The sequence below is a fragment of the Gymnoscopelus braueri genome (assembly GCF_963280865.1).
Source record: "Gymnoscopelus braueri genome assembly, chromosome: 5".
In the NCBI taxonomy this organism is placed as follows: domain Eukaryota; kingdom Metazoa; phylum Chordata; class Actinopteri; order Myctophiformes; family Myctophidae; genus Gymnoscopelus; species Gymnoscopelus braueri.
In genome coordinates, this window is record NC_137606.1 from 35,831,552 (window position 1) to 35,848,546 (window position 16,995).

General features: G+C 41.4%; 1 protein-coding gene across 2 annotated transcripts; it reads left to right on the top strand.

The window, feature by feature from the left end:
- Positions 1-2,266: 2,266 nt before the first annotated feature.
- Positions 2,267-12,257, top strand: LOC308085123 (Na(+)/H(+) exchange regulatory cofactor NHE-RF3-like). Of its 2 annotated transcripts, none has more exons than XM_080428207.1 (13): positions 2,267-2,404; positions 2,571-2,892; positions 2,994-3,021; positions 3,110-3,171; positions 4,530-4,741; positions 5,168-5,239; positions 5,690-5,822; positions 6,352-6,488; positions 6,634-6,841; positions 8,096-8,292; positions 8,714-8,923; positions 9,903-10,127; positions 11,204-12,257. In XM_080428207.1, the coding sequence occupies exons 3-13, from the start codon at positions 3,008-3,010 to the stop codon at positions 11,234-11,236; spliced, it is 1,503 nt and encodes a 500-aa protein (XP_080284333.1). In that variant the 5' UTR covers positions 2,267-2,404; positions 2,571-2,892; positions 2,994-3,007; the 3' UTR covers positions 11,237-12,257. The 2 variants fall into 2 exon arrangements, with proteins under 2 accessions (XP_080284333.1, XP_080284332.1); XM_080428206.1 differs by having other exon boundaries at positions 2,571-2,782.
- The last annotated feature ends 4,738 nt before the right edge of the window (positions 12,258-16,995 follow it).

A 16,995-nucleotide genomic window follows, 5' to 3' on the forward strand; every position in this document is an offset into this window, starting at 1 on the left:
TCCACCACTGGTCAGTGCACAATGAATAGTAAAACATGTCTACACACACATAATGCATACATATGTATTTATGTATATACATATAGAGCAACAGAGAATGCTGCTGGCTGGTGTACTGATTATGTCATGACCTTGCTCTTGATTGACCTTTTCAAGACAAAAGTTAATCTTTTCATGGCAGCCTATTGATTCATTTTATGGAAATCCACCAGTTGATCTTGACCTTTCACTTAATGTCTTTGAGGCAGTCTACTGATAATTAAATTCCCACCCAGCCGTTTTCAAGTTTTTTGCTAACAGACAGACCTTGATCTTGATTTTGCCCTTGACCTTTTTGACAAACTCTCGGAATGGGGAGAAAACATAACCCCATCCAACTCCATTAGAGGAGGGAAGAACGAAAATACATCCCCTCAAATACCATAACATTGCTTTGGGAAAAAACTGAATCCCTGAAGAGGGAAGTATAATAAGTGTAGATGAGCGACACACATGAGAGCCATACTGGCCTCATGTTTGCAGCACCTCAGCCTTGTCTTCCCTTAATGCCTCCTTGAAACTCACATATGCCTGGAGAGCGGGAAGTTCAATCTGGAATATGTGTTTGAGTGCTGGTACTCCAATAAAAATGGTCCATTGGTTAAAAATGTAATACGCTATTTTACTTCCTAGTACAAGTATAGCAATAGTAAAAGTGAAAAACAAATACTTCACATCAAACAACTTTCCATCCCACTCATTGTAAGGAAAATGACAATGAAGCAGATGATACAATGATGATCCAAATTCTGTGATAATCAGAGTTTGCGGTTCACCTGCAGTACACAAACATTAAGCCACCTACATGACTAACAGACAGTGGCATGGTGGCTTGCTGTTGCCTCACACCAAGTCATGTTTCACAACTGGGCTTTCTGTGTGGAATTAGCATGTTCTCCCCTTGTTCATTTGGGTTCGTCCCACACCAAGACATGCTGGTCTTAGAGCTGAAGCTGCCCCCTGTGTGCTGCTCAGTGGTTGCCCAATGCCCACTGCCCCTAGTAGTTAGAATGGGTCAAATGCAGAGGACCAATTTCCTCCATGGGGATCAATAAAGTATAATTTAACTTAACCTCACATTAACTGACATAACAGGTCGTTTCATGACCAAGACTCCAATTTACAAAAATGTGGAATTCTATTGCAAATAAGTCACCACCAGGCAGCCAGCTGACCAAGCTCATGAAACCTGTTTATTAACAACGTGACGTCATGTGTGACAATGATGCATTGGTTGGACACCCAGAAGAGGTGCTCTCTGACCATATGGATTAAACATTAATCCCACACGGCCGTGGATAAAGAAGCCACCGCCTCAAGTCCTGACCAAAGAGTCTTTTATGTCCCTTAGTGCTTTGTACCTTGCACCTCCACACTATCTTCCTCACTGCAGTTGACCAGACTGGGTACAGAGAAGGACGCGTCACCATGAAATACAACACAGGTAAGAACTGACTTTCTTTGTCACCGTGTTGCTCCCAAACAGACGAAATTATTTTACTATACAAATTTGAATTTACACTGTGATGCTTGAGGCTTTCACCTGGGAACTGAAAGGTTCCCATAGAAAAGCGGAAAAGATCAGACTGTTATCAGGCTAAGTCAACATTGTCTTCTTAGTTCAGTAGATAAAAAAAATAACCCTAGGATTTGTTCCTCTTTTTTCCTGTTGTTTTCTGAAATCGCCTCTGCCTTCCAGACCTGCACACACACACACACACACACACACACACACACACACACACACACACACACACACACACACACACACACACACACACACACACACACACACACACACACACACACACACACACACACACACACACACACACACACACTCCCTGAGCTGACCTGGTTGGGATCAAATCACAATCGTGTACTATTCCTGTGCCCGCCGCCCGCCCTTTACCATTCCCCTCTCAGCTTTCTAAACTATTTAAGGACAAGGAAAACAGTGGGGACTGGACCAGACACTCTTCATTCTCTTCATAATCTTCACACGCGCACAACCTGTGTCCATTTAAGAAAAGGCATTGGGTATCGTAGTGTTGACTGTGAGATTGGCGTGCGTCAGCACATAACTGAAATACGTGACATTGCAGATATCTACATTTACAGCCCGCTGCACTCAGACCTCTCCCTTGCCCAGAGGCGGGGGTGTGTGTGTGTGTGTGTGTGTGTGTGTGTGCGTGTTTGTGTGGAGAGAGAGGGAGAGAGTGTGGAAAGGACATGAGTGTTTGTCAGTTAGTTCTGCAAGAGCTGAGAGGGAGAGAGAGAGAGAGAGAGAGAGAGAGAGGGGGGAGGAGATGACTTCTCTTTATAAAATGAGAATACTTGGATCAGACCAACCATGTCAGGACATGTGAGTACCTGGTCAATGTGTGCTCATTAACTAGAATTCTGGTCTCTGTTGACCGTTGATGTCAGATAGAAAGCAGTGTGGTACTATCTATTGTTTGTTGTCTAACTCTGTAACACAACAAGCCATCGTGACACTAAGATGATGTGATTTGTACTTTTGCTTCTAGTGGTGCATTTCCTGTCAGTCATTCATCTCTAAGAAAGTCTCAGATTTACGTTCACAAGAATAAGGCAGAAAGACACAGAGTTTGAGCTTAATGATCAGCTCCACTTGCATCCTTGGTGACGTCCATGGGACAGGGAGACAGGGTATCAGGCAATGAGTAACCGAGACAGCAGCCGACCAAGGTCACCTTTGGGGAGAGGTCATCTTTGGACCGTAAGTAGACTGGACGGGTCTGAAGGATGATGGTGGTCTGAATATGTCCTAGCACCCCTGTCTTCTCTCCTGTTGTTGTTGTTGTTGTCTTGAGGTGGTGTTCTGGCAGAGTGAGTCATCTCTGGGCCATTATGTGCAACAGTATCATTTTAGAACATAATACTGCTGGCTATGACTTATTGAGTCTTTTGTCTCTTGTCTTTTGTCTCAGGTCACGAGGATGCAATGGAGGTTTCACGGTAAGTTACTCTTTGATTTAGTCATACAAATTGTGATGTTTCATGCTCACTTCACTCTTTTCACTTGTTCGTATCTTCCTGTCTTAAGTTTCAAGTTCAATGCAAGGGAAGGGATCGACAATCCAGCCCTGGTGATTTCAGATGATCCTGGTAAGGTTCATCTTTCAAAATCTATAATATAATGCTCCAAACCATCTAAGCACCTAATATGTATATACGTGTGTGTGTGTGTGTGTGTGTGTGTGTGTGTGTGTGTGTGTGTGTGTGTGTGTGTGTGTGTGTGTGTGTGTGTGTGTGTGTGTGTGTGTGTGTGTGTGTGTGTGTGTGTGTGTCTGTTTATTTTGCACTTACTGAGTTTATTAGAAGGTAAATACAACACACATAAAAAACACAAATACATACATGCATACTGAATACATACACATACATACAAAATCTCTCACAGAACTGGCCACTCCCACACCCTCTGATTCTGACTTACATATCATACATCATGTATACTTACCACATACTGTACCATGAAGATTTGAGATTTGTAGACATTCTCATTGCTCCATTTTTGACAGGACTTCTGTTGCTAAATCCTCATTCCTGTTATAATAGCTTTATCTAGATGCTATGCCACGTGACCTTTTGGCACCTCTAACAAAAATAATACCGATGTCAAAACTCCTTAGATGTATACATACATCATGCTGTATCTATAATGTACGCTTATTGTTACATATAGAGCACATATGCTCTATCAGCCAGTGTCAGCGGCCACAGTGGGAAAGTAGAGAGTGAATGTTTATCTCCTCACAGCCCATCCTATGTGTCAGAATGGAAGCTATCCAGGTTTTATCTCAGCAACTTTGTAAACAATTTAAGGACTGCTAACACCACACATTTCAGAGAACTACTGAGAACTGTTACAGAAACCTGAACTGTACTGTCTGTACTTTTATACTGACCACTTTTACAGACACCAGTGCTGTACTGTCTTTAACTTTTCCACATGAAGCATCACTATTCCCACAAGCATGTTATTCCATTATCTAAAAATACAAAAACAAACCTCACAGTTGTAAACATTTGCCCCATAAGCAGTTTGCCAGGTATTGCCAAACTAATTGAGAAAATTGTCTTCAACCTAGTTTACTTCTCAGTAAATTAACTAAATACCGGCATGTACAGCAGCACTTACATAGATGATAGATAACCGTCTATGTAACCGGATGTATAGTAGTACAATAAGAGACTAATGGACGTGTCAGTGTTGCTGGATTTAAGTGCAACCTGACATTATCAGTCACAATCAGCTGCTAGCTATCCTGTTATACTGTAGTTTTTCATCTGAAGAAGAAGAATCACTTTTATTGTCACATCACATGCATGTTATAAACCTTGATGGATAATTGAAAACCCTAGATGCATATTGTTTGGACCCCAGGAAGTGTAGCTGTTTCCATTTGTAACACCTAATAAACTAACAAACATTTCATTCTAATACTCTACCGTTCCCTCAGAGCCAGATGAGCGCCCTGCGCCTCGACTGTGTCATCTGAAACGTAGCGAGGGCCAGAGTTTTGGCTTCTACCTTCGGATGGAGAAGGACCAACGGGGCCACGTGGTGAGGCAGGTGGAGCCCTGGGGCCCTGCAGAGCTCAGCGGTCTCAGGGATGGAGACCGGGTCCTGGAGGTCAACGAGGAGTATGTGGACAACATGGAGTTCCCCAGGGTCAGTGTCTTTAGAACTGTAAAGGGTGATTTACACAAGGATCGCGCTGCGACACGTTGTGAGCTTGTAGATCAGCTACTTTTGGTGCACGATACCCGGCATGTGAGGGTACAAATCAGGCATAGGGGTTGAACTAGTTAATGCTCTGACAGCACAAATGTATCACACCTTGTGTGATACTGTGACCCTGTTTTTGTCAGAGAAGTGAGAACCAAGATATTTCTGCAGTAATAGATGTCACTCATCATAAGTTACGAGCCAGCTTCAGACCCATGACACTTTGTGACTGTGTCCTGTGACTTGTGTGTGTCTGCAGCATGTAGTACAGGTACTGATGGTTGAGCCTCCTGGGTGCCCCCCAAGAACAACTGGCTCAATGATATAATTAACCCAATTCGAATTCACTCTTCCTTTTCTATTTGACAGGTGGTGAGGAGAATCCAGTACTGTGGTGTGCATTTGTTTCTCTTGGTGTTGAGAGGAGAGGAGTATGAGCAGGTGATTTTTTTTATACACACATACACGCACAGACACAGACACACACACACACACACACACACACACACACACACACACACACACACACACACACACACACACACACACACACACACACACACACACACACACACACACACACACACACACACACACACACACACACACACACACACACACACACGCGCACACACACACACACACACACAGTATATATAGTTATAGTATAGTATATGTGTGTATATGTATATGTACAGTATATATATATATATCATGTGTGTCTCTTATTGCCTGTGTGTCAACATATAGAGTATATGTACGAGTAACGTTTGTTTTTTATGTGCATGGAATATACACGCTACATTTTCTGCATTTTCTTGAGCGAGTTACTGTATGAAACAAGCCCTGCAGTGTTTTACTCGACCCCACATGATTCGTCCTGGCCTCCAGGCGATGTCCACGTGCCAGGACCTCCAGGCGTTAGCCAGGGCCCACAGGGGAGAGGGCTGCTCTCGACCCAGCCTCTGTCACGTCCCCAGACACCCTGACCAGGGCCTGGGCGTCACCGTCACGGCACTGGAAGGTAATGAATCATCACCATCAAGCTGAGAAAATCACACGCAAATGAAGCAACTAATGCAATGCATAGGAATTGGCAGCGTGACGTCAAGGACATACTTATCAATTCTACAAAGTTTAAGTCGTGAGTTTGTCTGGACAAATATACCCAGTCAGTACAGTATATTGACAAGCCTGACACACAGCCCATATATGGCCAACATCCCCAACGTCAGCGCAAATTGACGTTGTTGGGTTTCTGTTGTCTGTGACATCAGACCAGAGCTCGTTCAGCGAGTGGGAGAGGGAGGGATGGAGGGAGAGGGAGAGTGAGAGTGAGGGATAGGGAAAGGGAGAGGAGTGAGAGTGAGAGTGCGAGTGGGAGCACACAATAACCCAGCCAATGCTGGGTACCGAAAACTGAACTCGTTGTTAGCGCAATAACCCCAACAACACTGCAAGGTTTTCTGCTTGTATCTGTGATAATGATATTGTACCTTGTACCATTTTGTGAGAAGGTGCTATGTGTTGAATAGCAGCTGTTTTGTCCTCAGGTCAGAAAGGACAGTACATTCTCAACACGCTGTCTGATGGACCAGCAGAGCAAGCCGGTGTCTGTAATGGAGACAAACTGGTCTGGATCAATGGTGTCACGGCTTCCACTCTCACATACTCGCATCTCAACAAAATAGTATGTGTTGTTCAGCACAATCATTAATTATCATTATTACTGTATTATTATTGCTATTGTTATATTGACCAGAATACATTAAATTCCCATCTATCAGCTTTCAAGTTATCTGAGTTGTGTGATACTGTATGTCTTTTCCTGTCAGGTGAAGAAGATTGGAGACTCTGCGACGTTCCTGGTCATCGACAGAGACAGTGAGTGCAGCTACATCAGGAGGAAGATGCCCATCTTACCTGTTCTTGCACAGAAGCACAACCTCCTGCACAGACCAAAGACCATGCGTCTGATCCATGCTTCTGATGGGTACGGCTTCCTGCTGCGACAAGAGAAACTGCCTCCAACAGGACTCGTAGGTGAGAGATACATTGAGGGAAAAAAACAGATTGTTATGCCATGGGTTCTACATGTATGTAGGGTACATTAATAATAAATAACAATTTCATTGGAGTACTGTCCATGGTTTGATTTTGTACTCACCCAGATAATGGATAATAATACAGCAGCCAGATAATGGAGAAGAGAGGACATAGTTTCCCCCTGTTTTGTTTCAACCTACTGGCCATGCAGTCACTGTGTCAGGGGTTTGAATCCACCTTGTGTTGCATGTCACCCCTCCCTCCTGTCTCTCTTCACTGTCCACGGAAGAAAGAAAAAAGGCCATATCGTTGCTGTCGGGCAGAAACCAGCTAACTCCATTTTGACGCTTTTGCATTTTTTCCCCATAAATCAGTCCTATTGAACACCCTTTATGTCTGTGTGTTGGTAAAAAAAAAATGAACCAATGACAAAACCAGCTAACTCCATTGGATCCTCAAACTTTCTGCTAAACCAGCTGACTCCACCAAGGGGGGGTGGAGTCAGCTGGTTTTGCTGACTACAGGCTCCACACCCTTTTGACCTCCAACCTCATTGTGAGCTTGGAGGTCCATTCAGCTGTTCTTATCAATGATGGACAAAAAACTCCTAACTCCACTTTTTGTTTAGTTTTTTAAAGTTAGCTGGTTTCTGCCCGACTGCAGAGATATTTTAATCTTAAAGGAGCACTTGAGTCATTTTCAGCCTTATCTTCTTGCAATTGGTAGTCACTAATGCTCACTATAACATGTTACCATTTCTGTCTGATCATGTGGTGTCTCAGATGTGTTCTGTGGACAGTTCAGAAACCTGCCAATGATATTATTGGTGGGGATTCCAAGCTAATGGAAACTACAGCCTTTCTCTTCCTGGAAAGTTGGACCTAAACATCAATTAGATGGGTTGTAACAGTTTCCATGGCATTTACTGTACCACATGTTGTTCTTTGCTATTTTACTCATCTAGTAAGTTGAAATTGTATGATTGTATTTATTGATGATATTGTTCTGTATGTCTCTGCCACCCCCTAAAGCACTAAAGTGAAAACATTTTAGTGCCACCCAGTGGTCTTTTTGGAGGCTATAGTGAGCTCAGGATATCAGAACATTAATTGCTGTGCTTTATGTCTGCCACGTTCTAAAGCTCTTAGTTCAGTGTTAAGTCATTTCTGTTGAATAGGTTTAAATTGAGAGATATTTTGGAGGAAAGAAATTCTATTCTATTCTATTATTTTCTATTCTACCTCATCCAAGCTCACGTACTAAGGGAGGTGGATGCTGGGAGTCCAGCAGAGAAAGCAGGGATGACCGATGGAGAGCTGCTGCTAGCAGTCAACGGAGAGGAAACGGAGTCCATGGAACACGAGGACATTGTCAAGAGGATCCGGATGAGTGAACAGAGGGTCAGCCTCACCTCCATATCCATGTCTGGACGAGACTTCTACAGACAGGTGAGGTTCCCGATCTGTCTAACATCATGAGGCATTTAGAACACTAGAAGTTCATATATGGAGATCTCTGTATCTGTCAGTCCTTGTCCCTTTTATGGCCATATATGGAGATCTCTGTATACTGTATGTCAGAGTCAAGGTGACATGAGCGTGATGTCAGAGGTCCGTCCGTACGCCTGCCCACCGGCCGGCCAGCCCTCCCTTAAGCCAATTTTAATATAGGATTTGGGGCATTTAAATGGGTCTTTTAGACGTGCAGTTTCATAACAATTATTCAGAATAATTTAATGAAACTGAGAATAATTTATTCTGCATTAGTTAATGTGACATAATTTCAGGAGTTGGACTGTTAGACTGACACAAGAAAATCAATTAATGATGATTCAGTCTTGAATTTGGTTTGTTCTGTTGTTTTCTGCAGTTAGGAATATCCCCTCTGATGTTCCATGAGGACTACGTCCCTGACAAGCGGGGGCTGAGAACTGTGTCCCACTTCACTGAACACCGTAATGGACTTCATGGGGACAAATCTATGCCCTGTCCCAGGCTTTGTGTCCTGGACAGACAAGACACAGGCTTCGGTTTCCATCTGGGATGCATCCAGGATGAGCCAGGGGCATTCATTGGCCAGGTATGCCATACTACACTGCACTATTAACCAATACATCCACTGCATTCATGCCTTGTTGTAAGTTAAGCAACAACAGAGTCAAGTCTGATCACTGAATTAGTCACAGTAACAATTGTTTTGCAATCTATCTGGTCCGTCCTTCCATCCATCCTTTTGTCAAGTGCGAGATCTTGTTCGGAGCATATCTCCTGTGCATATCTCTCCATGAGGCCTAGGATAGTATGGTTATTTTTAGGGAGGACAGTGTGTTGTCTACCAAATGTAGGTCACTGTGACACTACAAACCCAATCCTCCTGTGGGTGGCTATAGATTCATTTTCTGAAAGCTTTCAAGGATAGAGAGAGAGAGAGGACATCATAGTAATTGTGGCTGGATGTTCTTTAGTTTGTCTTTTAGGAGACAGTGCCTTTGTTTTATGCAACTCATACAAATGACTCTGAGATGTGTATAATAATAATAATAATAATAATGATAATAATAATAATAATAATAATAATAATATACATCAGACTTATAGGGTGTTTTTCAGCAGCAGTAGCAAAGCCCTTATTACACTTTGCAAGATTGCATGAAATAAAATAAGAATACCAAGGACTGTCTGAGTGATGACTGACTGAACAAACCAGGATTATGCAAAGGCTAAAATGTAACTTAGATAGCATGTATGTAAACAGATGCCAGGTCATTGTTGGCCTGGCATCCTATAGTGTGCATAGTTTCAATGTAGGCTGATGATAGGTTCTTGGTTTACATATAGTTATTATTAGATTATTGGTTTACTATGTATAACTTTTTTTATTAAATTACTATTTTTATGCATTTGATGTATTATGTGTATTATGATGTATTATCTTGTGTCCTTGCTTACTGTAAATCGCTCTGGATTAAGAGTGTCTGCTAAATGCCTAAACTGTAAACTGTAAACTGTGAACAAGTAGTTGTCGTGTTTTGACTGCTGTTCTCTCTTTTGTCCTCTAGGTGGTGCCAGGGGGCTCTGCCCAGGGAGCTGGTCTATGGGAAGGGGACGTGCTGGTGGAGGTGAATGGACAGAACGTGGAGAACAAGTACTTTGCGGATGTGGTGACATTGATAAAGTCAAGTGCATCACCTCTCAGGCTGCTGGTGGTGGAGAGGAAAGGTTACGAGTGGCTCAGACAGAATGATCAGCCTGTCTCTCCAGGACTGGTCATCTACAGCTCTCAGGTTTGATTGATTTTGATTGAATACTTTATTTAGAAAGACATGGTAACAGTACATGGAAGTACAAATCACAATACAAGGTCCTCTAAACTGGATTGCTCATAAAAGCACTTGGCTTATTTAAAATGAGATCCCCGTGCACTCAAATCATGATGACAGTTAAGACATACAAATATACACTACTATGCAGAACGTCATACAATCAGCTTACATGTTACTGGTATGAAAAACAAGAAATATGTACAATAGACATTTTTAGGGGAGGGGGGGGGGCTTTGACAGGGGCCAGTTTGGAATTGCAGCCTCCTGAAAGTGATTCTTTAGGGCAGTTTTGAAAGTGAGTAGGGTTTTACACTCCTTTACTCCTTTGGGTAGGGCATTCCACATTTTTGTTGTATAGCATGAGAAAGAGTTCATTGCCTTGTTTGTGCCAAATCTGGGTTGAACATGATCAGTGGAGCTGCCTTTGGTGTTATGATCGTGGACTTCATTTACGTTTTGGAAGTATTTTGACAAATACAGGGGGATCCCAATGTTGTGTCGAATCTTGTAGACCAGGCCCAAGGCAAGTTGCCGTACTCTGTCCTCAACCCTGAGCCATCCAACCCTAGCAAAGTGAGCAGGGGTTAGATGGGTTGTATGATTGAGGCCAAGAAGTAACCTTACCAGTTTGTTTTGGGATGTCTGGAGCCTTGTTTTTAAGGCCTTAGTGGTGTTGTGATACCATGAGAAGCATGCATAGTCGAAATGACCTTGGATGAGGGCCCCTGCTAGAATCTTCAGGGTATTCTTACTGACTAGAAATTTGATCCTGTAAGTCAGACACAACTCACACTACTAAACTCACACTAATAAATTATAAATAAAATAGAATTGAATAGATTCTAATATTTCATGACATGTTCGTTGTACAGGCCTTGTTTACATTTGTTATTGTACTTTGTACCTCATTTTAATTGCAGGCTTGATTGCACTGTGCACATGTGTAAGGTGGGTTAACAATCACGTTGAACTGTGTTTAATTAAACAAACAAATATGCAAATGACAGAAAATCATTTCCATCTTGTGTGTTTTTCAGGTTTCAAGGAGATCAAGTGATGTATTTTTATGATGGAGTGTTGAGAAGCAGCCAAAGACTGTCAATCTCTCGGAAAGAACACATAATTGACCTGTAGAGAACCTGACTCCCCCTCTATCTCTCTCCAACATCCAGATTAGCTCAGGACCCAAATTTTACCTATTCTATGTATGTATGTATGTATGTTGTTGTTGTTATGTTCCACAACGATGACGCAGTGCTCAGTCATCAGGATGAAAACACAGTTGGTGTTGAAGACACTTTGAGACAGTCTTCCCAAGTAATAGGTTTATTACATGGGCTCACAGAAGAAATACATCACACACACACCACAGTGCTCACTCAACGGGAGACCTTATATAAACAGAAGGCACACCCTTACACACAATATTCCTACAGAGGAAATCAAAAAATACAATTCATGATAGTTAAAATTGCATTTAGTATTTAGCAGGCGCTCTTACCCAGAGCAACTTATAAGTGCAAGATCAGAGTAAATGACATGAACACTAGTCAACAACTGACTAGGGTTGTCACACGAGCAGAGTGCAAAGAAAACGTATTTAGTGCTACAAAGTAGAGCAGGTAAACATCAAACCTAGTATCTGTCTAAACAACATGCTATCTAAATAACATTCTTAGCATGTGGTGAAGCAGAAATTGTACACAAATTAAAATACTACACCTATTAGCCTATGACAGGTAGACACTTACATAACTATAAATTAAGTAATCATAATAGTGTAATATCAGAACTTATTCCACAAAACCAAGAGAAACACTATACTAGGAATAAATGCCATCTGTCAACACTATATCTCTCATCCACAGTCCTATAGTAATAGAAACCATTATGATATACCTATTCAACTTCAATTAACTATCAGTAACAGTTGAGAATTGTGTTTTGGTCAAAGTGTAATTGAGTTATATATCTTACATTGAGATACTGAATGATGAGCAATAGATGCTTTTAAAATGTTCTTAGTGCTAATTATGTAGCAACCCAGGCTGAATGTTTATTTGGAATATTTTGATTATAGTTTCTTTCTTAATTATGTCACAATTAAAGCTCTATTTTTTTCAGAGCATATGCATTTTGAGTGTTGTATGAGTGTAAATACATTCTTTAAATAAAGATATTGAAATGCATCTCCACAGCAAGACTACTGAGATTCATGGTAGTTAAAATACCTCACATGTTAGCCTAATAAAGATAGGAAGCCACTTGCATAACTATACATGAAGTAACCATAATAGAAGTACTACTATTGGAGCACTTTTAACCCTCCTGGCAATTCTTAGAATAATATCAACCACAACACCATTGGGTTACCACGTGACGTGAACATTAAACTTGGTAAAACAAGTACAACAGCATAACTTTAACAATTTGTTCATGAAAAGCACAGGTGAACAATAAGTTAATAAGAAAATAAATGTGTCAATCATAGTCTCCAATGGTACAGTTACCACAATGAGATTACAAAAGGAATACATGTGGTTAAACGAATACTTGAAATTGATCTAACTAAACCACCTCAGTCGTTTGCCACTGTATAACCAGTTTCACAAAATCTGCCATCTGTTTTTTTCCTGTAGCTGCCCAAGATGGAATCAGAGTTTAAAATAAGTCAGGTGTTGATGATTGTTTCTTCACAACCACGGTTATATTCCTCATCATTATGATCTAAGATAGGATGTTGATGGATGTTTTAATATCCGTGCTAGCAAATTAGAGCCGCACAGTGTGCAGTGTCAATAGATGAAGTTATGTGTTGAGTCAGTATTTGATGAGTGTGGTCATGTGACTACAGAATGCAGTACATACAGTGTAATAGGTAAACCTAGTACAATAGTGGAGAATTTAGTTACAGTACATTCAGAGGGTGTAGCATGAGGGTAGTCCCCGTGTAGTGGACAATGTTCAACTGACCGGAATAGTAGGCTATTGGCTGATGGCTTCCACCATGATCCTGAGGGAGAATAGCTGTTGCAAACCTTCTCTCTCTCTCTCTCTCTCTCTCTCTCTCTCTCTCTCTCTCTCTCTCTCTCTCTCTCCTCTCTCTCTCTCTCTCTCTCAACAGCTGTGTGTTTATAAATCCACTGTTTGCATTAGCCTGTTGAAAGAGTTCATGTTTTGTCTTTGGTATTGGGGCTGATATCAGAGCTTTCACACGCTTGTTAGGTTAAGACTTTGACAGAGGCCAGTTTGGAATTGCAGCCTCCCGAAGGTGTCTCTTTAGGGCAGTTTTGAAAGTGAGTAGGAGTTCTAACATGCGTCTTTGGATGTAGAAATCACCAGGTCATCAATACTGAGTCAGTGTGCTGCCCCCTGAGAAGCACTGGTCCTTCAGGTCACGTCTCAAGACTCTAGTCCCTGCTTGTTTCCTAAGCAGTGGGTCGGGACCCATCTTTGGGTGAGTGTGGTCATGTGACCAATGTTTATGGGTCGTGACTCGCGGGTAAATATCTCCTTTTTTCCGTTTCCTACATTAAAAACTGTTATAAAACATATATATATAATTTCAAAAGATTTTTTTGATTGATTGATTGAAATTCGTATTAGGCAAAAAGAATGTAAAACATCACAGTTACATTAATAATACTTTTGTCGAAAAGGTCCGTCCAAAAAAGTCCTTGCGGACTTGTTTCTGTTGGGGTCCTTGGTATTCATTTCATAGACATATATAGTAGCAATCAAACAGTTCAAATATCAACATAAAAATACAGAGGAAAAATAACACTATGTACAAAAAAAGAAGGAGAAAAAAAGCAAAAAGCATGAGGAAAAAAATATATATATATATATGTACAAAAAAAGGGAGGGGGGTTGTCTGTCTACCGGGAAACTGGTACTACCTCCTCTTTTGACCTCCAGAAATATGAGTTTTTAGGGCTGTTTTAAATGAGCCCAGCGAACTGCATTTTTTGAGGGACGGGGTTAGGCTATTCCATGGCCGTGCTGTAGAAGGAGAATTTGCCCATGTTTGTTTTATGGGTTTTATTTAAAAAGGGTTAGACAAAATGTATTTCATAAATAAAATGAATGCAATGGAAATTTGAATAAAAACTGATGCTGCTGAGCAAGAGCAGTGTGGTGGGATTTTTGTTCATAAAATACTTTTTTCATGATTGCTTCTTAAATAAAATGAAAAAATCTAATAATTACCATGAATAAATAAATAAAAAGTTTAAGAAGTAGTGAAAATGGCAGATCTACAAGCTTGTAGATCTGCCATTTTCACTAGTTTGGGCCCCGGGCAAACATCTCTAATTTCTCTTTTGGATCTTGAGCTAAAAAGTTTGGGAACCACTGCTCTAGTCTACTACATACGACTAGAGCAAGATGTTGATTCACAGTATAATGCTGGACAGTAAGTGACATTATAAAATGACTGAAACCAAAAGAGGAGGAATAGAGACTTTATATACTTCAACAACTTTAGATAACACCCAACCATTAGGCAGCTCTGTACTCATTTGCCATGACCTTGGCCTTGGAGATTAGCTCATGTGGGGTTGTTGTTGCTGTTAGAACTGAGAGAGGAATGAAGGGAGTATCCACAGAAGACAGTATGAACTAACGACTGAGAGTCAGATGACAACTCAATCTCTGCCACACAACCTTCAGATGCAACATAAATGTGTAAAAAGGCTGATGGGATAGATATTATAGATAGATACTGTAGATAGATAGACAGATCATCTCTGCTTGGTGCCTAACCCTGCCTCTGTATCTGCCCTTAATATTTCTCCAGTAATTATCTCTACATTTGTGAGCATTGAGTACAAAAGGCACGTTTTATATCTAACATATATCGCCACTGCAGCTGTTTCTTAATAGATCTGGTTCAAGCTGTCCTACGGCCTCTGCTGGGGAGGTCCTAGGTTGTTGGAAAGCTAATATGTTAATTCCCTCGGACCCCACACTTCAGGAATCATGGTTCTCTGATCTGTGCCAGATGAAACCACTCTCATTGGAAATTTGCATCACAGAAGCATTCACTCTTGGTTGGTTAACAAAATTCATGGTTTCTGACATTTGTTGATCAATGACTGTTATAGGAAATAATTTAACAGTGTCACTATACTGCTCACATTTTCCAACCTATTCTTATGGCACTCCTAGTGTGAGCAGAGCAGACCTTCAAATGCTCTCCATCTCTATTTTCCTCCTTCTCCCTCCCCTCTCCTTCTCTCTTCTTTCTCTTGCTCAATCTCTCTCCCTCCCCCATCTCTCTCTCTCTCTCTCTATCTCTCTCTCTCTCTCTCTCTCTCTCAACCTCTCTCTCTCCTCTCTCTCTCTCTCTGTCTGTCTCTCTCCCTGTCTGTCTGTCTGTCTGTCTGTCTGTCTGTCTGTCTGTCTGTCTGTCTGTCTGTCTGTCTGTCTGTCTGTCTGTCTGTCTGTCTGTCTGTCTGTCTGTCTGTCTGTCTGTCTGTCTGTCTGTCTGTCTGTCTGTCTGTCTGTCTGTCTGTCTGTCTGTCTCTCTCTCTGTCTCTCTCTACTCTCTTTCAACCTCTCCCTCCAGGGTGTCTCCTCCCCTGACTCTTCATTCTGTCTGGCATACAGCTAGGTTTGGAAAAACACCTACAGTACTTATGATTGTATTCTGTGGTTGGTTCTGAGGCTGAAATGTAAAATCTCCCCAAGTGAAAAAGCAATGTTACATTTATCTTATAGATGGCATTTTTCCTTAAAACATATTTGAGTTTTGTGGGCTATATATTACTTGGTATTGTCTGTCAAGGTGCAGTAATTTATTTACATGGAAGTGATCTATTTTTAAGCTTTCTGCAAGCATACACATAGTGTTAAACATTGCTGTAACACTTCTGTTGTGCACCATATGTGTGCAATTTAGTTTTTTTGGTGTGACTATTCTCATGCCAGACCCATACAGTGTGCCACGTTTGGTGCGGATTGGAGCATTGGTGACCTGTGGTGCTGTGTGACTATTCTCATGGCAGACCCCTGAATAGTGTTTGTGCCAAGTTTGGTGCGGATTGGAGAAACAAGCCACATGTGGCCCCGGGGGGTCACACGTGGCCCCTGCTGTGACTATTTTTATGGCAGACCCCTGAACAGTGTTTATGCCAAGTTTGGTACAGATTGGAGAAACGATGTGCCTGTGGCCCCCGGGGACCCCTGGCGTGGCCCCTGGTGTGACTATTGTCATGGGCATGGCCGACCCCTGAACAGTGTTTGTGCCATGTTTGGTGCGGATCAGAGCAAGAGCCTTGCAAGTCCGAATGTTTGTGACGTCCGAGGTCCGTGGTCGGCCGACCCACCCTCTAGGCAATATGAATACAGGATATCCTTATAGATATCTCCTTAGTGCACCATCTAAAGTCCAAACAACCAAAGACCATTTGCTGCACAGCTTGATAATGCATTATAATGTATCACTTAATGTATGTGTTTTGAATTAAAGCTGTAAAATAATTTCTGTGGAGTAAAAAGTACATTTTTCTCTGAGATGTAGTAGAGTAGTATAGGCTATAAACTGAAAACATTTTAATTAAAATGTAAAAAAAAAAAAAAAAGGAAAAGGAAATACTCTGTGTACAGTACTTGAGTAAATGGACTTTTGTACTTGAATATTTTACTTGTACTCCGTTACAATTATTTGACAATTATATTTCAGTCACTTGTTACTTTATAGTTTTAGATTATTGTTACAAACCAAACCATACATAAACCCCCTTCAGCCCTATTCAAACTTCGGCTATTTGAAAATAGCCGATCTACAAGCTCACAACATGTCGCATCATTGGGATGCGTTGTGTGC